The 20034-nt window shown below is 37.4% G+C and overlaps 1 protein-coding gene across 5 annotated transcripts in view; it reads left to right on the top strand.

The window, feature by feature from the left end:
- Positions 1-20034, top strand: part of COL12A1 (collagen type XII alpha 1 chain) — a 117077-nt gene that overhangs the window by 1940 nt on the left and 95103 nt on the right. For 4 of the 5 annotated variants that reach the window (XM_058734492.1, XM_058734493.1, XM_058734491.1 and 1 more), the window contains exons 2-10: positions 1215-1322; positions 8348-8464; positions 10489-10632; positions 11282-11341; positions 13579-13842; positions 14019-14183; positions 14872-15045; positions 17300-17590; positions 18300-18902. In XM_058734492.1, coding sequence (XP_058590475.1) covers positions 1250-1322; positions 8348-8464; positions 10489-10632; positions 11282-11341; positions 13579-13842; positions 14019-14183; positions 14872-15045; positions 17300-17590; positions 18300-18902 — 1891 coding nt within the window. In that variant the 5' untranslated portion in view covers positions 1215-1249. The remainder of the gene's footprint in view (positions 1-1214; positions 1323-8347; positions 8465-10488; positions 10633-11281; positions 11342-13578; positions 13843-14018; positions 14184-14871; positions 15046-17299; positions 17591-18299; positions 18903-20034) is intronic. The other variant, XM_058734495.1, reaches the window with a different exon arrangement.

Genomic DNA, 20034 nt, shown 5'->3' with positions numbered 1-20034 from the left:
AAAACGCAATTTACACTCAGGCCGAGGAAAGATGCCCTAATACATTGTGCCAATAATTTGGAAGGGCATGGTTGGAGCTTGTCAGTTTCTTTTCTCAAAGAGGGCTTGACCTTTGGCTCATTTTTGGATTCCCAAGCAGGACTTCGTTTTTCAAGCAGCCTTGCCCGTTGCCTTACAATAACTTATGTACTTCACAGTCAACTCTCTTTTTTATGTCTTGCCTCTGGCAACTTCCCAATTCAGCTCATTGCTAGTAGCTTTTGTCTGTGGATTGGACCTTAGAATATTTTAGAAGATTCCCTTCTGCCAACATAGTTAAGCACCTACTATGTGCTGGGAATCACGAAAGATGAATAAGACTCTGTGTTTAAGAAATTAATAACCTAGTTACAGAATCAGGAAAAATCAGAATAGAATGTATTCTCGTGTGGAGGATATATTCTTGTAATCTTCTGGATTAAGTGGACAGTTAAATGAAAATATTAATTATTATTGGGAATTTTTATTAAAAATCTCTTGGGAAAACAGATGAGAGTGTTTTGTCTCTTCTATTGCCTGTTTTTAAAAATTATATATCTTAGAATTGTTATCTCCTCATTTTGGGTAAAGGATTTATCAGATGTGAAGAGAACACAGCTAGCAGTAGGGTCAGGTTTCAGTTGGGCCTTACATATTTCTGTATAATCCATTTCAGACCTTAAAGAGCTGCATATTGGTAGGAAGAACAAAATGAAGAAAAAAAGAGAGTAAAAGAGGTTTATTATACTTTTCCAAATTACCTTGAGACCACTAAAGTACAGTTACCTAAAGAGTTCAGCAGCTAGGAAAAAAGCTGCAGGCCAAATAAAATCCCCAGCTGGAAGAGACATTTAGTTGAGTCAGGGATAAAATGACCTCTGAATTAGCCATCACCAAGGCAGGATGAAGTCATGTGGGGCCTGGTAAGGCCGTCACCCGGGGATGCTAAGCAGGACCAACCTCCAGGAAAACAGGACCCTCTTTAAACTTGAAATCCCTCTTAGTGCCATGATTAAACTGCAGTAGATGAACTTGACTTACACTGCTCCACAATAGGCCCATTATATTCGAGGCTGGGCCCTGCGGTTATTAAGGCAGATCTGGTCGGGTCCTGGCCCAGGTCCAGGCTCCAGTTCTAACCTGGTTCCGGGCCTGCCCGGACCCGGTTCTGATACGGTCACTGCTTCCTCCCGCAGATCCCTTCATGCGGCTGTGAGCTCGGAGGCCGAGCATGCGGACCAGGCTTCCCCCAGCGCTTGCCGCCCTGGGCGCGGCCCTGCTGCTGTCTTCCATTGAGGCAGAAGGTAAAATGCTCTTCCTCCCCCTTCTGTCAGTGACAATGCAGAATTCTAGAAAGGAAAAAAACAAATCAATCTTGCCACTATTGCTTGCTCTGTTTTTTTCTGTACTTCGTGTTTTCTCCGGGGTTTCTCTCCTCTAAGAGAAACGCCCCCTTCTCCTGAGGTCTGTCCATTTTCTGGCTCTCAGGTCCAGCTCTTTCGTATTCTGTTTAATCCATTCCGTACAGTGCTGTGTGGTCTCCTTGCGCTTGTCCCTGCGGTGTGCTGTCCACACTGCCACCTACAGTGCTGCCTTCCGAGAGGACCGGCCGTCCTGGAGGGGGCGACAGCTGCACCCAGCTCTACGAACAGGATGACTCCTGGTGGTACCCAGGAGCCCCGGAGCGCGGGCACGCTTATTCGCGTGGCTGTTTACCACCTGGCTCCGGGCTGCGACCTCGGTGACAGCATGAAATAAAAGACTCCAACAGTGCCGGCTCTGCGTCTCTGTGTGTTTTGTGGGGAGCGCAGTCGTTAGGCTGACGGTGCAGGCAAAGTGAGGTGGCAGCCACACATCGCCTAGGGGATGGGTGGCAAGCCGAGATCCGGACCCAGGATGTGTTGGCGTGGCCCAGGGTGACTGCTGTCTCTGTTTGGTTTTCGGGAGGAACGTGGCTCAGGCCCAGCCCCGCGCAGTTAGCTTGGATCTGTGCCAAGGTTTCCAACCCAGGAAGCAAGTGGGAGCCAGAGGAGCCCAGCTTCGGTCCCTCCCTTCTTCCCTCTAGCATCAGACCTGAGCAGAGTCTGTCAGGGGCTGGGAGATGGGTGTCGTGGCCCCAAGGTCTGTCACAACAGCTCCGTGTGGCCCTGCTTTGTGGAAAATGAAGGACCTTTGCTTATTTCAACCTCAGTTTATTCTTTTATGTTGTGTGCCCTTGATGCCCTAATTTCTCAGTATTTATTGAAAAAGTTATTTCTCTATATTAACCCAATGAGAGCTTCTGTGTTCCCTCAAGTATGATTCAAGACCTGACAAACTAGAGTTATTGCTCTGCAAGATAAATCGGGTAATACCATAACAGACATTTTTTTTTTTCAATTAAAAAATGCCGGGGCGCCTGGGTGGCGCAGTCGGTTGAGCGTCCGACTTCAGCCAGGTCAGACGATCTCGCGGTCCGTGAGTTCGAGCCCCGCGTCAGGCTCTGGGCTGACGGCTCGGAGCCTGGAGCCTGTTTCCGATTCTGTGTCTCCCTCTCTCTCTCTGCCCCTCCCCCGTTCATGCTCTGTCTCTCTCTGTCCCAAAAATAAATAAAAAACGTTGAAAAAAAAAATTAAAAAAAAAAATGCCTCCTGATGGGGTTAAGGGAGAAAAGACATGCATGGGGTAGCTGTGGGGTTTGAGAGTGGGTTGTGCTTCTTTAGAGGTTGTGGGAAAGTAGAGCTGTTTCTTGACAACACTGATATTTTCAATAACTTTCTATTGTGTTTGGTTTTCGACTTCAGGACTGCAGGCATAAAAAAATTAAGATTAAGGAAAACAAAGAGGCTCCAAAATGGATGGCCTGCTTAGAAAAGTGACAGAAACTTGCTGTTCTTCTTATCTAACTGATGCTGTGTCAATGTAGAGGCTTTTCAGAGTGGCTTCTGTGAAGTAATACGCGGATGAGGTTGCCTTTAATGTTCCTTTCTATGTCGTTGTTCGGAAGGAATTTTATTTGAGGAACTTCTGGAAGCCCTACTAAAGATATTTTTAGATAATTCACTCAAGTGGCCTATTTATTGCTCATTAAGAAAATAGTTATTTGAAAATCAGAAAGATTTGAGAATTTTTAGGAAAAGAATTAAGTTGGAAATGATGTAAGTGGAAAAAATCAATTCTCAATTGGATAATGGCTGGTTAGCAAAGTGCAGTTAAAAAGAACGTTTTAACATTGTGTGTCAACTGTACTCAACAACAAAAGGGAGAACATTTTACTATCTACATTACTGATGATTTCCATATTTCTCACATTTTATCTTTTCAATTTGGTGCAGCTCTTTCTTTTGCTTTCTTAAATTAAGCTGTGTCTTTCTTGTCTCCCAACTCCTTAGGTCAGCATTTAGTAATTATATTTTAATGGGATTCATTTTTTGTGCCTTATTCTCTAATTTGGTACTGTCAGATAGAAATATGTTATAAGCCACATATGCAAGCCACATGTGTAACTTAAAGTTTCTGGTTGTCACACTAAAATAGGAAAAAGAAACATGAGAAACTACTTCTTATAGTATATTTAACTTAATATATCCACACTATTATCACTTTAACAAGTAATCAATTTAAAGATTATTAGTGAGATATTTTACAATTTTGTGCTAAGTCTTTGAAATTGGGTGTGTATTTTACACTTGCAGCGCATTTCATTTTGAACCGGGCATATTTCAAGTGCTTGATAGCCACACGTGGCTGGACGCATACAGCTCCTGTGTTGGACAGCACAGCTTGGTGCTAACTACCAACTAAGTGGTCCCATCGAGCCTGTGAAGAGCTAACAGAATTTGTGGCCAAGACCCTTCTGGGAATGATGGCTGGAAAGAGAATTTCTTGGAAATATTGGGGCACGTTTCAAAATTTCAACTGACCTCCCCGTTTCCCGCTTTGTCATTTTGATCTTAGTTATGAAATGCCCATAATTGCTTTTCTTTCCCTTTTACAACTCATACTTGAACTGTCGTAGTCATACTATTTTTCAACCAATTTCTACTTACTTAATTTTTTATACGTTGAGAACAGTGCTCTTTTTCATATTAATTTAAAAGTTTTGGCACATACTTTTTGCATCTCCTTTTTTTTTTTTTATAGTGGCCAGTGTTCTGTATGACCTATAATGTATGAATCATTTTTGGTTCATGTAGCATATGGTATATTAATTGCCATTTAGAAAATTGAACATTTCACATTTAAAGGTTAGTGAGAATTAGACACCTTTCTCATTAATCTAGAATTCAAGATGAACACATCTTGTGAAAAACAGTGTTTTAATTTTAGTAAGTTTGATTTATATTTATAATTTATGAGGAGTACCTGGATATTATCAATTCAGCAGTGAGTTGAGGCCATAAGCTTTAACTGTCTTGTGTCTAGGTTAAGAGGCTAATTGAGATATATATATATATATATATATATATATATATATATATATATGTCTATGTTTATCTGATAATCCCGTGTCATAAAACAGACACTTTGGACTACAGAGGAACTTTCTAATCATCTATTCTAATTCTCTCATTTTCCAAATGAGGGAGATAGGCTGAGTAGCTCAGTCAACTAATGTGGTTACTTCGGGATAAGGTATAGATGAGACCCAGATTTTCTCCTGGTTTAGTGCAGGTTTGCCTACACTGTTCTCTCTTGCTTAAAAACTGGTCAACCCAGTTAAAGGAAGGAACACATTCTGTAATGTGTAAGGAATAATCCATCCCTTGTTTGAAATATTAAGTTTTCAACTGTTTATTTTTGGTATCTTATAAACGCAAATAAAATGAATATATCATGGCAAAGATCATTAAACTTATACTAGCCTTGGATGGAAGATATAAATTAATGCCAACTGCATAGAGTAAAACCACTCTTGGCATACTTCTAAAGGTTTTTGCCATTAGGGCAGTATCCTTTTCAGTGTTGTTATCACAAAGACCAGACTAAAAATCTTACTAATTCGTCAAGATGGTATTTTAGTAGGATGTTGTCGAATTCTGCTTTATCTTTAACATATTTTATGTGTTAGCAAAACTTACTAGACTCTCTCCTCCTACCTGTCCATCTTTCCATCCATCCATTAATCTCTGTAGAGTTGGTAAACTCTTGGACATATCTTCCTTTTGGTTGCCATAGTGAAAGGTTTTTTAAATTATATATTAAGCTAGATTCTTTAGTTTTAAACAAAGTGTGTAAAATTAGTCAAATTCTATCTATATCTGAATACCACAAATATATTATTGAGCAGGCATCAAACAATGCTTTTTATAGATTGAAAAATGTAGAGGTATATATGTTAATAAGCACCTGTATACAAATATTGCTTTCTAAAGTTAGTCGTTCTCTCAAATATTTCCTAATCTTTACATTCAACCCAGTATTGTAGAGAGTTGTGTGCTCTGGAGTCAGACTATGGGATCAAAGGTTTGCTGCTTTTTAGTTGTGTTCACCTCTCTAAATTTCACTGACTCATCTGTGAAACAGGGGTAACAGGGCACGTTATGCTGGATTGTTATCAGGAGAAAAAAGAGAACGTATAAAGTGACTTGTACTCTACCTATTGCATAGCAGACACTCAGAGAATGCTAGCTATTATTATCATTCCTAAAAAGTCCTAAATCCTGCCAATTCATGAAACCAGAATATCACCAGGATGCAGTTTGCATAGCACAGCTTATTGATAACAGAAAGCATTATTCATAAACGGGAAATTACACTACTAGAGTCATGGATACCTAAAATTTTAGTCTTTTCATTATCAGTGTTCAGGTTTTTTGAATATATATCTGATTGCTATATTATTTATTTATAATTTAAGTTCTATTTCTCTTGGTTCAGATTCTCATTGTATGCAACTATGACTCTTTGTCATCATAATCCCTATGTAGGTGGCTCATATCTGAAATATTCCAGCATCTGGAACATTCCATTGTTTTAGGGAACATAGACACTGCTTGTGACAATGCAATGACAGTTGTGAATTATTTTTGTACAAAATAAAAGATTTTCAAAATTAATGAAAATACATTTTGCATTGATTCAAGTTGACGTGAGTCCATACTCACATCTGCTTTATTATCTTTTTTTTGCAAAACAAACAAACAAACAAAAACGTATAAATGGACTGGCAAGGCTGAAAGGTTTTACGTGTGATAAAAGTGGCAGGAAGAAGAGTGGAGTGGGCTCTCTGTCGTACACATGCTAGCCGGCCATTCTTTCGATTCCCAAGTACCACATCTGAGTTTCTATGAACACCTTAAAAACCTCTGAAATGTTAAAGACTTTTCCCAACAGTCAATTTTTCAGTTTTTCTGGAATCCTGGTCATTTGGAAATCAACAAGGTGGGCCGCTGCTGCCCTTCAGCAGTCTTAACCTAATGTCTGCTGCTTCAGGTCAATTTCCCTGCAAGGTTGGTGGTACTGTTTTTCCATGTACTGATTTTTTTTTAAAAGCATGCTCAGGCCAGTTGCGTCTGCCTTTGCATTAAATTTGTCCTGAGCCATTGCTACTGGAACAATATTTTATAATGATATTCTTAATACCTCTTGTTGTATTAACATTTGTTGCATGCTTGTTATACTAAGCGATGACTACAGCTAAACCTTGCAGTATGATTACAGACAGCAGAATGTTGAATAATTAAACCGTGCATGTAGATTAATAGTCTAATCTCACTGCCTGTGTATGGATAGTAAGAAAATAACATTTATTCCATTGCTAGAGTATCCAATAAAAATAAAAAGCCATCACCTACAGTTGGGAGCAGCAGTTCATTAAAGCAAATGTTTGCTTATTTTGTTTTATTTCCATTAAAATGTGCTTTTAATATTACATAAATCCCTAACCCCAGTTAAATTCTATGACTCATGTCTCAAAGCTACTACTGTATTTCAATTGACCTCTATGAAAACCTAAAAGGAGATTGTAATCCTTCAAAACAGATGCAAAAATTCTGACTCACAAGGAATACTTTCAGACTTAAACACTTTAAGAAGAGTATGGCTGAAAGTCATCTTACTTTGTTGACCTCCCTCAAGAGTAGTAATTTATAATGCATTGACCATGCACTGACAGTGAGTCAGTACAATGCTGCATGATGAGGCATGAACATGGCAGAGAGAATATCATTATAAAATATTTCTGAAACGTCTTTGTGTAATGACTATTGTACATGGAGGCTTTCGTTTATTGTGGGAAACTAAAAGCAAGTCAACATTTCATTGACACATGCATGAAGCTATATAGTTCTGTATGTAAACTATTTCTTTCTGTACTTTTCAGTTATTCCTGTCATTGACTTCTCCAAGTTTTTATGCACAGTCATGTCTTCAGATTGCTGATCCTTCTTCACTGTTTTCTTTAAGTTCTATAAATAAATGTCCATAAGTATACATTGATGTTGTCTTTTCATGATTAACCATTGTTTTGTAAAGGACCATACTGGCATTTTAACCTAAAATGCCACTTCTAGTATGGAGTATACCTGCTGCAAAGGAAAATAACAGTGTTGGTTTACACCTTGCAAACATACAGCGTAGTGGTGTAAACAGGCAGAATATTAGTTTTATAGACATCTGTATATTACTTTTTGTACATTTAAACATTATTAACATCTCTATTACTACTTTTGATTATTTGTCTATGAGAACATGAATATACATTTAAATGTATATTTCCTTGTGCAACATAACAGTGCTAAATTTCCCATGATCTCTCCCTTTCATTAAAATACATATTTCATCTCTGCACAGATTGAGATTTATCAACAAAAATTAATAACAAGACAATGATGCAGAGAATGGACAAAAAACATCATTGATTCTTTTCCACATTATGGAAAAAAAGTACTATGTCAATGTTCTAAATTAACTTCTATGGTTACAAGCAGGTTGTGATTTGGCATGCTTATTCAAAATGCACTCAGCATGTATTAGATTCCTTTAATTGTTATGTGAATTGTTTGCATATGTGGTTATTATATGTGATTTCATTGTACTTGTATGTACTTGTATCCAGATATGTTTCTATTTTGCTTGATTTTGCTGGCCATTCTTGGATGACCTAGCAACTCAAGAATCAAAAGTGTTTTGTGCTGTCTTCTGTAATATGTATACTCTCTGATGTTTTGTCATATCTTGTCAGCTTTTAATTTTATTCTTATCCAACAAGATATCTTCTATATTTGTTGGAAACAAATTTATGCAAAGACAATTTTAGTAAGCTTTGCTCGACACAATTCTTTATTGATTAAGTTGACCATTTTGTGACATTGGAAAATGTAATTGATATCAACTCTCTCTTTTGCAGTTGACCCACCTTCAGACTTGAATTTTAAAATAAAAGATGAAAATACTGTTCATATGTCATGGGCAAAACCAGCTGATCCAATTGTGGGTTACAGAATAACAGTGGACTCTACAACAGGTAAGTTTTGAAATGTTGGGGTTTTAAAATAGAGACATTAAAGGTGATATAATCCAGTCTCCTCTCCTTCTTCCATTTCATTATAAGAAAGCTGAAATTTAGAGAACCTTAAGGATTTAGCTAATGTCACCAGATATTTAGTGGACTCAGGTCTCCAAATTTCCAGCTTAGTACCCACTGTTATATTTTTGTAGTGTTGAGCTTTATTATATGGTTTGCTGTGCTAAGCTGTTGTTATTAGAAGAGTTACTTTTTTTTTTTTTTTACCTGACCAGAACATTGCTTCTAATCTTTGATTTTATAAACTAGAATTCTCATTTCCTGATATTTTTCTTGAATTAGTATTTTTAACATTTAAATTATCAAGTGATGAAGTGAGTTCTTATGCCTTACCCAGTGTCTTATACATTTCAGTACACAGGAAACATTCTTCTGGAATAATGTTGAGCTACCATGGTGGAAGATAAGAATTTACTTTGGCTAGGTGGATTCCGTAGATCCTAGACTCAGAGTCTTTAAACAACAAACAAAAAATCTTGTTTGGGTTGTTGTCAAGAGTTATCTTTAGTGTTCATGATGTTGCCCAACTGTGGAGAACTAATCTCTATTGATTAACTTTTAGTTTTAACATGGCACGGAAAAATAACCATTGCCATTTGCACTGGCCAGGTGGTGGGAAGAAGTCTTGTCTGGCTGACAGTAGAGATGAATGATGTTGATATAATTTAAGTTTTCTGAAACTACTAGTGATTTTAAATGCTACTGTATCAAGGAATTGGAATTTTTTTTTTTTTTTAAATATGATGTGAGAACTTAAGGGGTCAAGAATTTACTTTTTCCATTTTGAATCTCTCTCCCCAAATATACTTGCAGTTAACTAATTCACTCATTCCAAGGCAAAAAGTCCATTGAAAAACAGTCCTATCAGTTTCCATATGTTGGAAATTACTGACTCCTGTACTCCCCAAACTGGCACTGAGACCACCGAACCCAACAGAGCCCTGCTGGCTTGTCCTGTGGGGGCCCTGGTCGGTTCTGCACGTTCCACACAAAAACCAGGAATGTTTCTAAGGGTTCTATTATACCTGTTACCTTTATTGATTATTTATCTTTTGATGAAAATTTAATATAATAAAAAATCCTTCCAGGCACTTAGTGCCTAGGAACCATCGTTCCTGATTGAATAAAGAATGAACATAATCGGGGTGCCTGGGTGGCTCAGTCGGTTAAGCGTCCGACTTCGGCTCAGGTCATGATCTTGTGGTCCGTGAGTTCGAGCCCTGCGTAAGGCTCTGTGCTGACAGCCCAGAGCCTGGAGCCTGTTTCAGATTCTGTGTCTCCCTCTCTCTCTGACCCTCCCCCGTTCATGCTGTCTCTTCCTGTCTCAAAAATAAATAAATATTAAAAAAAAAGAATGAACATAATCTATATACGACTGTATATCCAGTACACTGTATTTTGAAATGTTTGATACCTGGTTAAGTCAATTCAGAAGACTATGGTTACCCATTAATGTATGCACCCATTTGAGTCCGGAGAATGCATTGCTTCCACACAGACTGTTTCCTACTACAGTTTAATTTTAACCTATGATGTTGTCTTTGAGTTGATTTTCATCCCCTACTTGTCTTTCTTCATTCTCCTCCAACACATAATTTAAAATTAAAATTAATTTTTTTTGTCTCATTTATGAAATAATTTTGTTATCTGCCATTAGCCCTAAAAAACAATGGGGGGTTTTGGTTTGATATTCTGGTATATCTTTATTCCAGAGGAATCCTTGAGTCCTCAAGCAAGTATTGAATATGATTATAATAAGTAAGGTCAATTCCAGCCCATTTATTACATTTCAAAGTTCTGGTTTTAGAAGACAGAAGAAGATGATGTGTGGGTGTTCTGAAAAAAAAATGCACATATATTTAATTTTTTAGATTTTGAGTGTATCTGGGAATTATATTATATTGTGTCATGTTATATGTGAAAGATATTTTATTGCATTCATATTTTCCTTTCTATATTTCCAGATGGGCCTAGTAAAGAATTTACCCTTTCAGCTAGTACCACTGAAACTTTATTAAAAGACCTTATACCTGAAATAGAGTATGTGGTGACAATCACTTCATATAATGAAGTAGAAGAGAGTGTACCAGTTATAGGACAATTAACAAGTAAGCACACATACAAAGTACTTCTATCCTTTTTTATTATGCAGAAGATTTCTCCAACCTTCAGATTTAATCTGTTATGCAGAGTTACTTTGTATCAGTATTAGCTGTTCTTTCTATGCGTAGTCATTAGTGGATGTTAATAATTCATTCCTGGTTTATAACCCTGGTCTCTGGAAGCAGCAGGAGTGTTATGAATGAATACTATTAAAAACATTAAACTTTGCCAGGCAACAATGTTAATGTCTTTTTGAAGTACATCTAAAATCTCACTAAAAATAGTTTATTTGCAAGGCATTGCTTATTTGGCAGTATTCTTTGAGCAGCTGGGCATGGACCGTACATTTGAGAGACAGCGGTGTAGGGGCGTGTGGGTGGCTCAGTCGGCTGCGTGTCCTGCTCTTGATTTCTGCTCAGGTCATGATCTCTCTCAGTTGATGAGATTGAACCCTCTCTCGGGCTCTGTGCTGACAGTGTGGAGTCAGCTTGGGATTCTCTCTCTCTCTCTCTCTGCCCCTCCTCCACTATCTCTTTTTCTCAAAAATAAATAAATAAACATTGAAAGACAGTGGTAGAAAACAACATATTTATTTTTTTAAGGAACTATTTGTAAGGGTTCATTTCTTTTTGTAATAATCAGGTTTTGATTCAGTTCAAACAGGTGGCCCAACAAAGCCAGGGGAGAAGAAACCTGGAAAACCAGAGATACAAAGTAAGTATTTCCTTAATGTTTTTGCTTGGATTTATAGAAGTCATGATGTAATATAAAGGAGATGTTCCAAATTATATACATAGTTTGATTTTATTCCTGTGCTAATTTCTATTGGTGTTATCTAGAACAAATACAGGCAACATAATAGTAATATATGACTAAATAGTTATATTACCTTACATTCTGGGTTTCTAGTCAATTTTTCATTCTAGTTACTAAATATTCATTTTACTGGGAGTGTTTTGAACTGGTGCGTGTCCACTTTTTTTTTTTTTTTTGCAGGATTTTGGCAGTAGGTGAAAAACAAAGCTCATCACTGGACTTAACTCATTTCTCAAAGAGAAACTGATTGAAATAGGGATATAGGAGAAATATAAGGCTGGAACACAAGAGAGATGCCCTCATTGTGTTTGAAGAAATTCAGTTGCCATGAAAATACACTTCTCAATCTATGTATATGTTACGCTCATCTCTAGGGCATTTAGATGACTTTAATTGATGGCAGTGTAGCTATTTCCAGTGTCTATGCACAACATCTTGGCAACATGTGGGTCTTGACATATCTAAAGAATAATTACACATTTTCCAGAGATGATGTTAAGGAGGTGGTGTCTGGGAATCAGTGGGGTGAGAAATTGGAATGGAGTCTTAAGCAGTTTGAAACAACTTCCCAGGTCATTCTGATACATTCTTTCACTACTAGCTCTATTATTATTCCGCCCCCACAAAGAATGCAGGAGGCAAGTTAGAGAAGAAAAAGGCATGAAAAACATTGTTTACAATTTTCTTTATAATATACAATTAGGAGCTCAACCCCAAACAAAATAAGGTACACAGTGATCCTTGGTGCGTTTGTAATCAAACAAAAGGAATTTTATTTAGTCTTGCTTTTGCAGTTCCTAGCTTCCTTTGTCTTCTATTGCTTTGTCTGACTTACCGGGATGGACCTTTAAGGAGTTTCTTGGACTCCTAATTTACCACCTTATAAAAGTTGGATTTATGACCCAGGATGACAATAAAAGGATTATGAATACAAAGTCCCCTTTATCTGTAATTTTTCCCTACAAATAATTGTTTATCATTCCTTCTGATGCCTAATAATCCAAGTGAAGTTTGTAGTATGTAGTTATAATGCTAATATTTTCTCTGAGTCATCAATATTTATTCTAAATCAAAGCATTATACCAAATATTGAGTATTCAGTAGACTTAAATGGGCCCATTAAATGGTGTGCAAAAATTATTTAGGCATGCAACTTGTATTTAGCTTGCAAAATTTTCCAGGACCCTTTCCTTCTCTTCCTAGCCAAATATTTCTTTTATTATCCACCAACTGACTGCAAGGACGAAAACATCTTCAGAAAATTCACTTAGTGTTGCCTTAAAAATACAGATTTTCATGAGAATCAGTTTGTTTCCCTTCTGACCACAAAGAAAAGAAAGATAGGATGTTTAGTTATAAAAGCCAATCATTGCATTTCAGTAATTTAAGGATGTAATGTGAATTTTTACTTTTGAATTGAAATGTGTTTTTCTACTCTTTGTTTTGTAAAAGTAGGTTTTAGGCTTCCAATTTAGATACACTGAAAATTAGGACAATAAGATATTTTGACTACCTTGCATAATATTTATGCTTGTTTTGACTTGTGTTAGACTCTGTTAACCCTCTAGACAAACCGACTGCAAACTTCAGACAATTACATTATAAAATGCAGAAGAATTTTAAAAGTTTTTCTCTTTTCTTCAACTTAACTGCATCTGTTTGAATAGGACAGCAGTTGTTTTGTATTTATTGCTAAATACCAAGGAATGAAGACACTGCTTACACTCGTTTTGTATGTCTCCCAGATGTTTTGTGTAATTTTTACTTGGAGAAAAGAGGAAGGATATCATTTATAAAAATAGATAAGTTGATAGCATAAATACTTCCGTCACATGCTCTTGGAGAGTAGGTCATATATCTATTTATCTTTTCTTGCACGATGTCTTATATAGTAATTTAGAGCCATATAGTTTCATAAAAGCGTGTTAAATGAAAGCACTGAAAATGCTTCTGTATACGCAATTAAAACAGTTGATTCTTTTGTGCATGTTGGTTGTGGGTGAAGAACAATGTGAATTCATTCTGATCAACAAAATGATTTAAGGAGACAACAGTTTTTCAATGTTAGCTTGTAGTCTTTAACTATGAAGCAAGTTAATAATACATCAATTAAAACTATATCCAATGCATTTCAGAATGCTCTGTCAGTGCCTGGACTGATCTGGTGTTCCTCGTGGATGGCTCATGGAGTGTGGGAAGAAATAATTTTAAGTACATTTTAGACTTTATTGCTGCTCTTGTGTCCGCTTTTGACATCGGAGAAGAGAAGACAAGGGTTGGAGTTGTTCAGTACAGCTCTGATACCAGGACTGAATTTAACTTAAGTCAATACTACCAAAGGGATGAGCTTCTTGCTGCAATTAAAAGAATTCCATACAAAGGTGGCAACACAATGACAGGTATGTTTTACAAAGTTCATTATTGTTTAAAAATAAGTGGAACACCTGTTTGGGAAAGGAATTAAGCATCACACAGTTATCATAGCTTAAATAAGTTTGAAGTTAACCACATAGTTTTTGACTTTGGCAAAATTGTGTAGTAAGAAGGGAACAAATATGTTTCTTTTTCACTTCAGGGGATGCCATTGATTACTTAATTAAAAATACTTTCACGGAATCTGCTGGAGCGAGAGTTGGCTTTCCTAAAGTGGCAATTATTATTACGGATGGCAAGTCCCAGGATGAAGTGGAAATTCCAGCAAGAGAGCTTCGGAGTATTGGGGTTGAAGTTTTCTCTTTGGGTAGGTCATGTTTGGCTGATTATTTTCACTTTAGAACTACTTCAATACTGCCTGCTTAGGAAGAGGAAAGGTTGATTCCTGAAGGAAGGATGCTATTACAAGTGTTTACTGCATTTTATAGTGTAGTGCTAAGCCAGGTTATCTTTCAGTAAAAATTCTGCTTATGTATTTCTCTCCTAGAACTCCCTCAGCCTATGCATTGTGAGGTGGTATTCATATATACATATATATATTTTTGCCAGCCCTCTGTTTTTCAAAGAACGCTGGGCCACTGATTCTAATAAAGATCCTCCTTGTATTATCATTAAGAGTTTCTTTTTTTTTTTATGTGTTTCCTATATTATGTAATACTTGCGGAATTCAGAGGGTTCCAGCTCATTCAGGACTCTGGAAGAAGAAAGTATTATCTTTACAGATGGCAGGGACAAATGATGGCATGGTTGGGATGAGAGCCCACTCTGTTTCACTAACCATTCATTTTCTTCTTTGGCTGGCCACTTTATGTGAAATTATAAAATGCCTTTGTCATTTGAACAGTTGCACATTCGTTATGAAGCAAACCAATTCTGGTTTATGACTAAATAAGGATTTAAAAATGCCTTTACTTGTGAAGGACTGAGAAAGCAAAGAACTCCCCGAATTCAGCACATTTTTCTTTTCAATATATCCTTGTCCTTTTGTTTTTAAGGCATTAAAGCTGCAGATGCAAAAGAACTCAAACAAATCGCCTCCACGCCTTCATTAAACCATGTTTTCAACGTGGCCAACTTTGATGCAATTGTGGATATTCAGAATGAGATCATCTCTCAGGTGTGCTCAGGTGTTGATGAACAGCTTGGTGAATTGGTTAGTGGAGAGGAAGGTGAGTGAATTGTTCACTGTTCCCATGTGTTAGCCTTTTCCATTATTTGATGGCATTTGTAGCTTTATAGGAATTCTAAAGGTAGACATTTTTACTCAAACATATCTTCTAGTGATTCTCCAGTTGTATACTCCATGTGTATGGTTTTTCAGTAACTCAACTTCTTGATATTATTTGTATTGGCCCCCTTCCCCCAGTGGAGCATTAAATAAAAAGATTTATATCATTATCAAGTTCTTAAAAAATCTTATTTGAACAAGTTTGACCTGCTCTTTTTGTCTAAGACCATTTTGTGCATGTTGAGTGTCTGCCCATAATTATGCTATTCAGGTACTTGCTTTCATTGTCTTACACTCTGATTTAAACATTGGCAGGCTGGGAAGACATGTATCTTAGCATTTGGCAACATCAACTAATAAGAACACTGTTAAATGTTTCATGTTAAGTGGTGAAAAAAAGGGTTTTCTATCATCATTCTCTGCATGTTTTCAAAACTTTTAAGAATATATCAAAGATCAGTCAGTTTGATCCTTCCACATCTGGAAAAAGTTCCCATTTTTATCAGCTACTGTTTCTAAATACATGGGAGAAGGAAAAGACATTTCAGAAGACATTTCATAAGCATCCTTTTGGGCATTAGAAAGTCACAATTTCCATGATTGTTGTCCTCTTAGCCTGAGAATTGACAAGTGATTAAAGATAAGTTTAGAATAGCTACATCTTCAGTCATGTAAACTCTTTAATCTCCAAACCCCAAGTGTTTTGGCAATGTTCACGGGCCCCAATTCTATTTCAGAACCCCTTCTCATTACTTCATGGGCTCCAGATCTTCTTCGTTTTACTGCCTAATGTCTGATTCTTTTGATCTGTGCTATTACAAAATCAATCCCCTCACCCCACTTTTCCCTGATTAGCCTCTCTTTATGTAGTCTTTTCAATACTCTATTTTTTGAAATATCTGTTATTTATTTTTGGGAGAGCAAAAGATGGGGAGGGGCAGAGAGAGGAGAACAGAGGATCTGAAGAGGCTTCTGCGCTGACAGGCTGACAGCAGTGAGCTCCATGTGGGGCTAGAACTCACACACTTTGACCTGAGCCAAAGTCTGACGCTTAACAGTCTGAGCCACCCATGCACCTCTTAAATACTCTATTTCTTACCTGTTGTACACTGTCCACACTGCACGTGTGAGGGTAGACCAAAGTTCTGTCCTGCCACTGTTTGAACTCTGCTTGTATGATGCGCAGGGCTGTATTCCAGGTGTTCACACTGTTCTTCAGGGCCTCTCGCTCTTGCTGGCTTAGCCCGTGACTTCTTTTCCCTATTCTGTCTCTGCATCACTCAAAAGTTTTGGCCAAACATCCAGATGGCACATCTGTTGCTTCTCCATGCCCCCCACTACTCACTTTTTAGACATCATTTTTATACATATGTATGCATATGGAGATATGATTGCCTTTTTGAGGAGGCCACGAGTAAACTGGTGCCTGTTTTATCATCCATTTCTTGCAGGCTGAGATTAAAATAAAAATTTGAATTGTACATTCTGGGAAGTTGATTACATTGACAAATGTAAAAGTGTGAAACTTTGATGTGAAATGTCTTCAAATACTTTGTTGTCTGTTACATACATGACTGTATAAGGATAGAAATGTTTTAGATGATTGATATTTGTCGATATACATGTTGTAAAATGTGTCACTCCTGGTGGCATTATGAATAGAGTTGAACGTTTTTTCTTAGCTTGAAACAAGTGGGAATAAAATTGTCTAAGATTATAAGAACTGTCATTTAAGAACTGCTGAATCCTTTATCTTTCTTTGCATATTATAAAGTATCTTTTAAAGATTACATTTTAATCTTTATAATATCATGAAAACAGAAAAAGAATTGAGCAAGTCATTGGTTGAGCAAATATTTATTGAGTGCCCACTTTGGTACCTAAGAATAAAGATGATGAGTAAAATACCAAAATTAGAATGGAAACCTTGGTCCCGGAGAAGAATCAGGCATCAGACATCTTTTTATTGATTTCTTCCAATGACTTTCTTTCCCCCTAATTTTCTCAGTTCCCTGATTAAAAATCAGGCACTGAGTCTTTTTTGGTTTGGATGTGTACAGGTGAAAGTGAAGACTTGGGATTGGGCAACTCTTCTTGATGCCTTCATGATTAATTTGACTTGGGAGGCTCAAATGTTCAAACCTATGGGTTGCATTTCACTGTTTTTAATCACTGTTCTACTTGTTACTTTTTAGTTATTGAACCTCCTTCAAATTTGATTGCCACGGAAGTGTCATCAAAATACATTAAACTAACTTGGAGTCCATCTCCTAGCCCAGTGACTGGCTATAAAGTCCTCCTTACACCAATGACCGTCGGAAGCCGACAGCACGCACTGAGTGTGGGGCCTCAGACCACCTCACTCAGTGTTCGTGACCTTTCAGCAGACACAGAATACCAGATCAGTGTTTCTGCCATGAAGGGACTGACATCCAGTGAACCCGTTTCAATAATGGAGAAGACTCAGCCCATGAAAGTTCAAGTGGGTAAGTTCATGGGTATATCACTGAGTTTGGAATAGGTGATGGTTCATTTGACAGTATGCCTTCCTGCATCGGGTTTAGTTTTAAACAAAATATTTACAATAGTTTTCTTTAAAAAATTAAAAAAAATTTTTTTTTAATGTTTATTTATTTTTGAGAGAGACAAAGACAGAAAGCAAGTGGGTTGGGGCAGAGGTAGAAGGAGGCACAGAATTTGAAGCAGGCTCCAGTCTCTGAGCTGTCAGCACAGAGCCTGACGTGGGGCTTGAACTCATGAACCATGAGATCATGACCTGGGCGGAAGTCGGATGCTCAACCGACTGAGCCACCCAGGCACCCTGCAATAGTTTTCTTTTATTTTTTTTTTTTTTTATTTTTTTTTTTTTTTAAATTTTTTTTCAACATTTTTTATTTATTTTTGGGACAGAGAGAGACAGAGCATGAACAGGGGAGGGGCAGAGAGAGAGGGAGACACAGAATCGGAAACAGGCTCCAGGCTCCGAGCCATCAGCCCAGAGCCTGATGCGGGGCTCGAACTCACGGACCGCGAGATCGTGACCTGGCTGAAGTCGGACGCTTAACCGACTGCGCCACCCAGGCGCCCCTATAGTTTTCTTTTAAATAAGCGTGCATACTGAGAAAACCAGATATCTGTATTTTAATGACTGATTTGTATTTGTTGAACTTTAATGGACTTTCTTTCTTCTTACAGAATGCTCACGTGGTGTGGATATAAAAGCCGATATTGTGTTTTTGGTTGATGGTTCTTATAGCATTGGGATTGCAAACTTTGTTAAAGTTAGAGCCTTTCTGGAAGTTCTTGTAAAAAGTTTCGAGATTTCACCAAATAGGGTACAGATAAGTCTTGTCCAGTACAGCCGGGATCCTCATACTGAGTTCACTTTGAAAAAATTCAACAAAGTTGAAGATATAATCGAAGCAATAAACACCTTCCCCTACAGAGGAGGATCTACAAACACTGGGAAAGCAATGACTTATGTCAGAGAGAAAATATTTGTGCCTAGCAAGGGTTCAAGAGGCAACGTACCAAAGGTCATGATTCTTATCACTGATGGGAAATCTTCAGATGCTTTCAGAGATCCTGCTATAAAACTAAGGAATTCCGATGTGGAAATCTTTGCAGTTGGTGTGAAGGATGCTGTTCGTTCAGAATTAGAAGCTATTGCCTCTCCTCCTGCTGAGACCCACGTGTTCACAGTGGAAGATTTTGATGCTTTTCAGAGAATATCTTTTGAACTCACACAGTCTATTTGCCTTAGAATTGAGCAAGAGTTGGCAGCTATAAAGAAAAAAGGTTAGTAGACTTTGTGGAGTCAAAGTTATCTGTTCATGAACAAAGCATTTGGTTATAAAATTGAGGATATATAATTATGGATTGTTCTTTTCATGAGCTAGAAAAAGGAATTTTGCTGCCTTATAGAAATCTTTTGAGCTTAGTTTATTTAGCTCTGAGATAGGACTTTATTTTGGGTATGGATCATGTATTTATTGATGAAAAAGCTGTTTACCATGAGTCACAAGATATTTTCGATCCTAGATCCTTAAGCATGGCTGGTTACCAGCTTTATCACACTTATTTGTCATATTCAACTCAACAACCGCTAGTTGAGTGTCTACTATGTGCTAGATGGTGAACCAAGTCTTTTGAATCAAAGGTGACTAGAACAGAGTCCTGGATGTTTGAATTCTTCTTACGCATTCCCTTTCCTGGGACACTTTTAGGCATTATTCCTCAAGCAGGAATTCCCTACCCTCTTTTCTTCATTTGTTCAAATTATGTTTTTGAACATTCAGTTAAAAGTCCCATCTCTTTCATCAAGGCTTCCTTAACTGCTCTGGTGCTGAACACTTAGTATCACTTCCGGTCATTTGGCGTTCATAGGTACTGCTCTGTTTTGTTAATAACGTCACACTCTCCTTCTTTCCAATTCGATTGTTTGTTCCCTGAGAACAGCAGTGTGCCTTAAATGTTGGCTTTTCCTATGACTCAGTTTAACGAATACTCTTTTGTTAGGAAAAGTCCCTTAATTATAATCTTGAAATATCTATCACCAGAAGTTAATATCCTATTGCCGAGGATGAATGGGAAAATACTGATGGTTTATTTTAGGTTTGTTACTGTTTAACTATTCCAGTTGTGGTCAGGAGCATTCCATTACTGCTTTGTGTTTAGAAACTCAATTCAAATTCAATTTTATTTATTTATTTATTTATTTATTTATTTATTTTTATTTTTTATTTTTAAAGTTTAGTTATTTTGAGAGAGAGAGAGAGAGAGTGCACACAGAGAGAAGGGGAGAGACAATCTCATGCAGGCTCCAAGCTGTCAGCACAGAGCCTGATGTGGGGCTTGATCCCATGAACTGTGACACCATGACCTGAGCTGAAGTCAAGAATCGGTCACTTAAATGACTGAGCCACCCTGG

Source organism: Neofelis nebulosa, chromosome 6, assembly GCF_028018385.1.
Source record: "Neofelis nebulosa isolate mNeoNeb1 chromosome 6, mNeoNeb1.pri, whole genome shotgun sequence".
In the NCBI taxonomy this organism is placed as follows: Eukaryota; Metazoa; Chordata; class Mammalia; order Carnivora; family Felidae; genus Neofelis; species Neofelis nebulosa.
The sequence above is the reverse complement of the archived record's forward strand: the minus strand, read 5'-3'. Positions and strand labels throughout refer to the sequence as shown.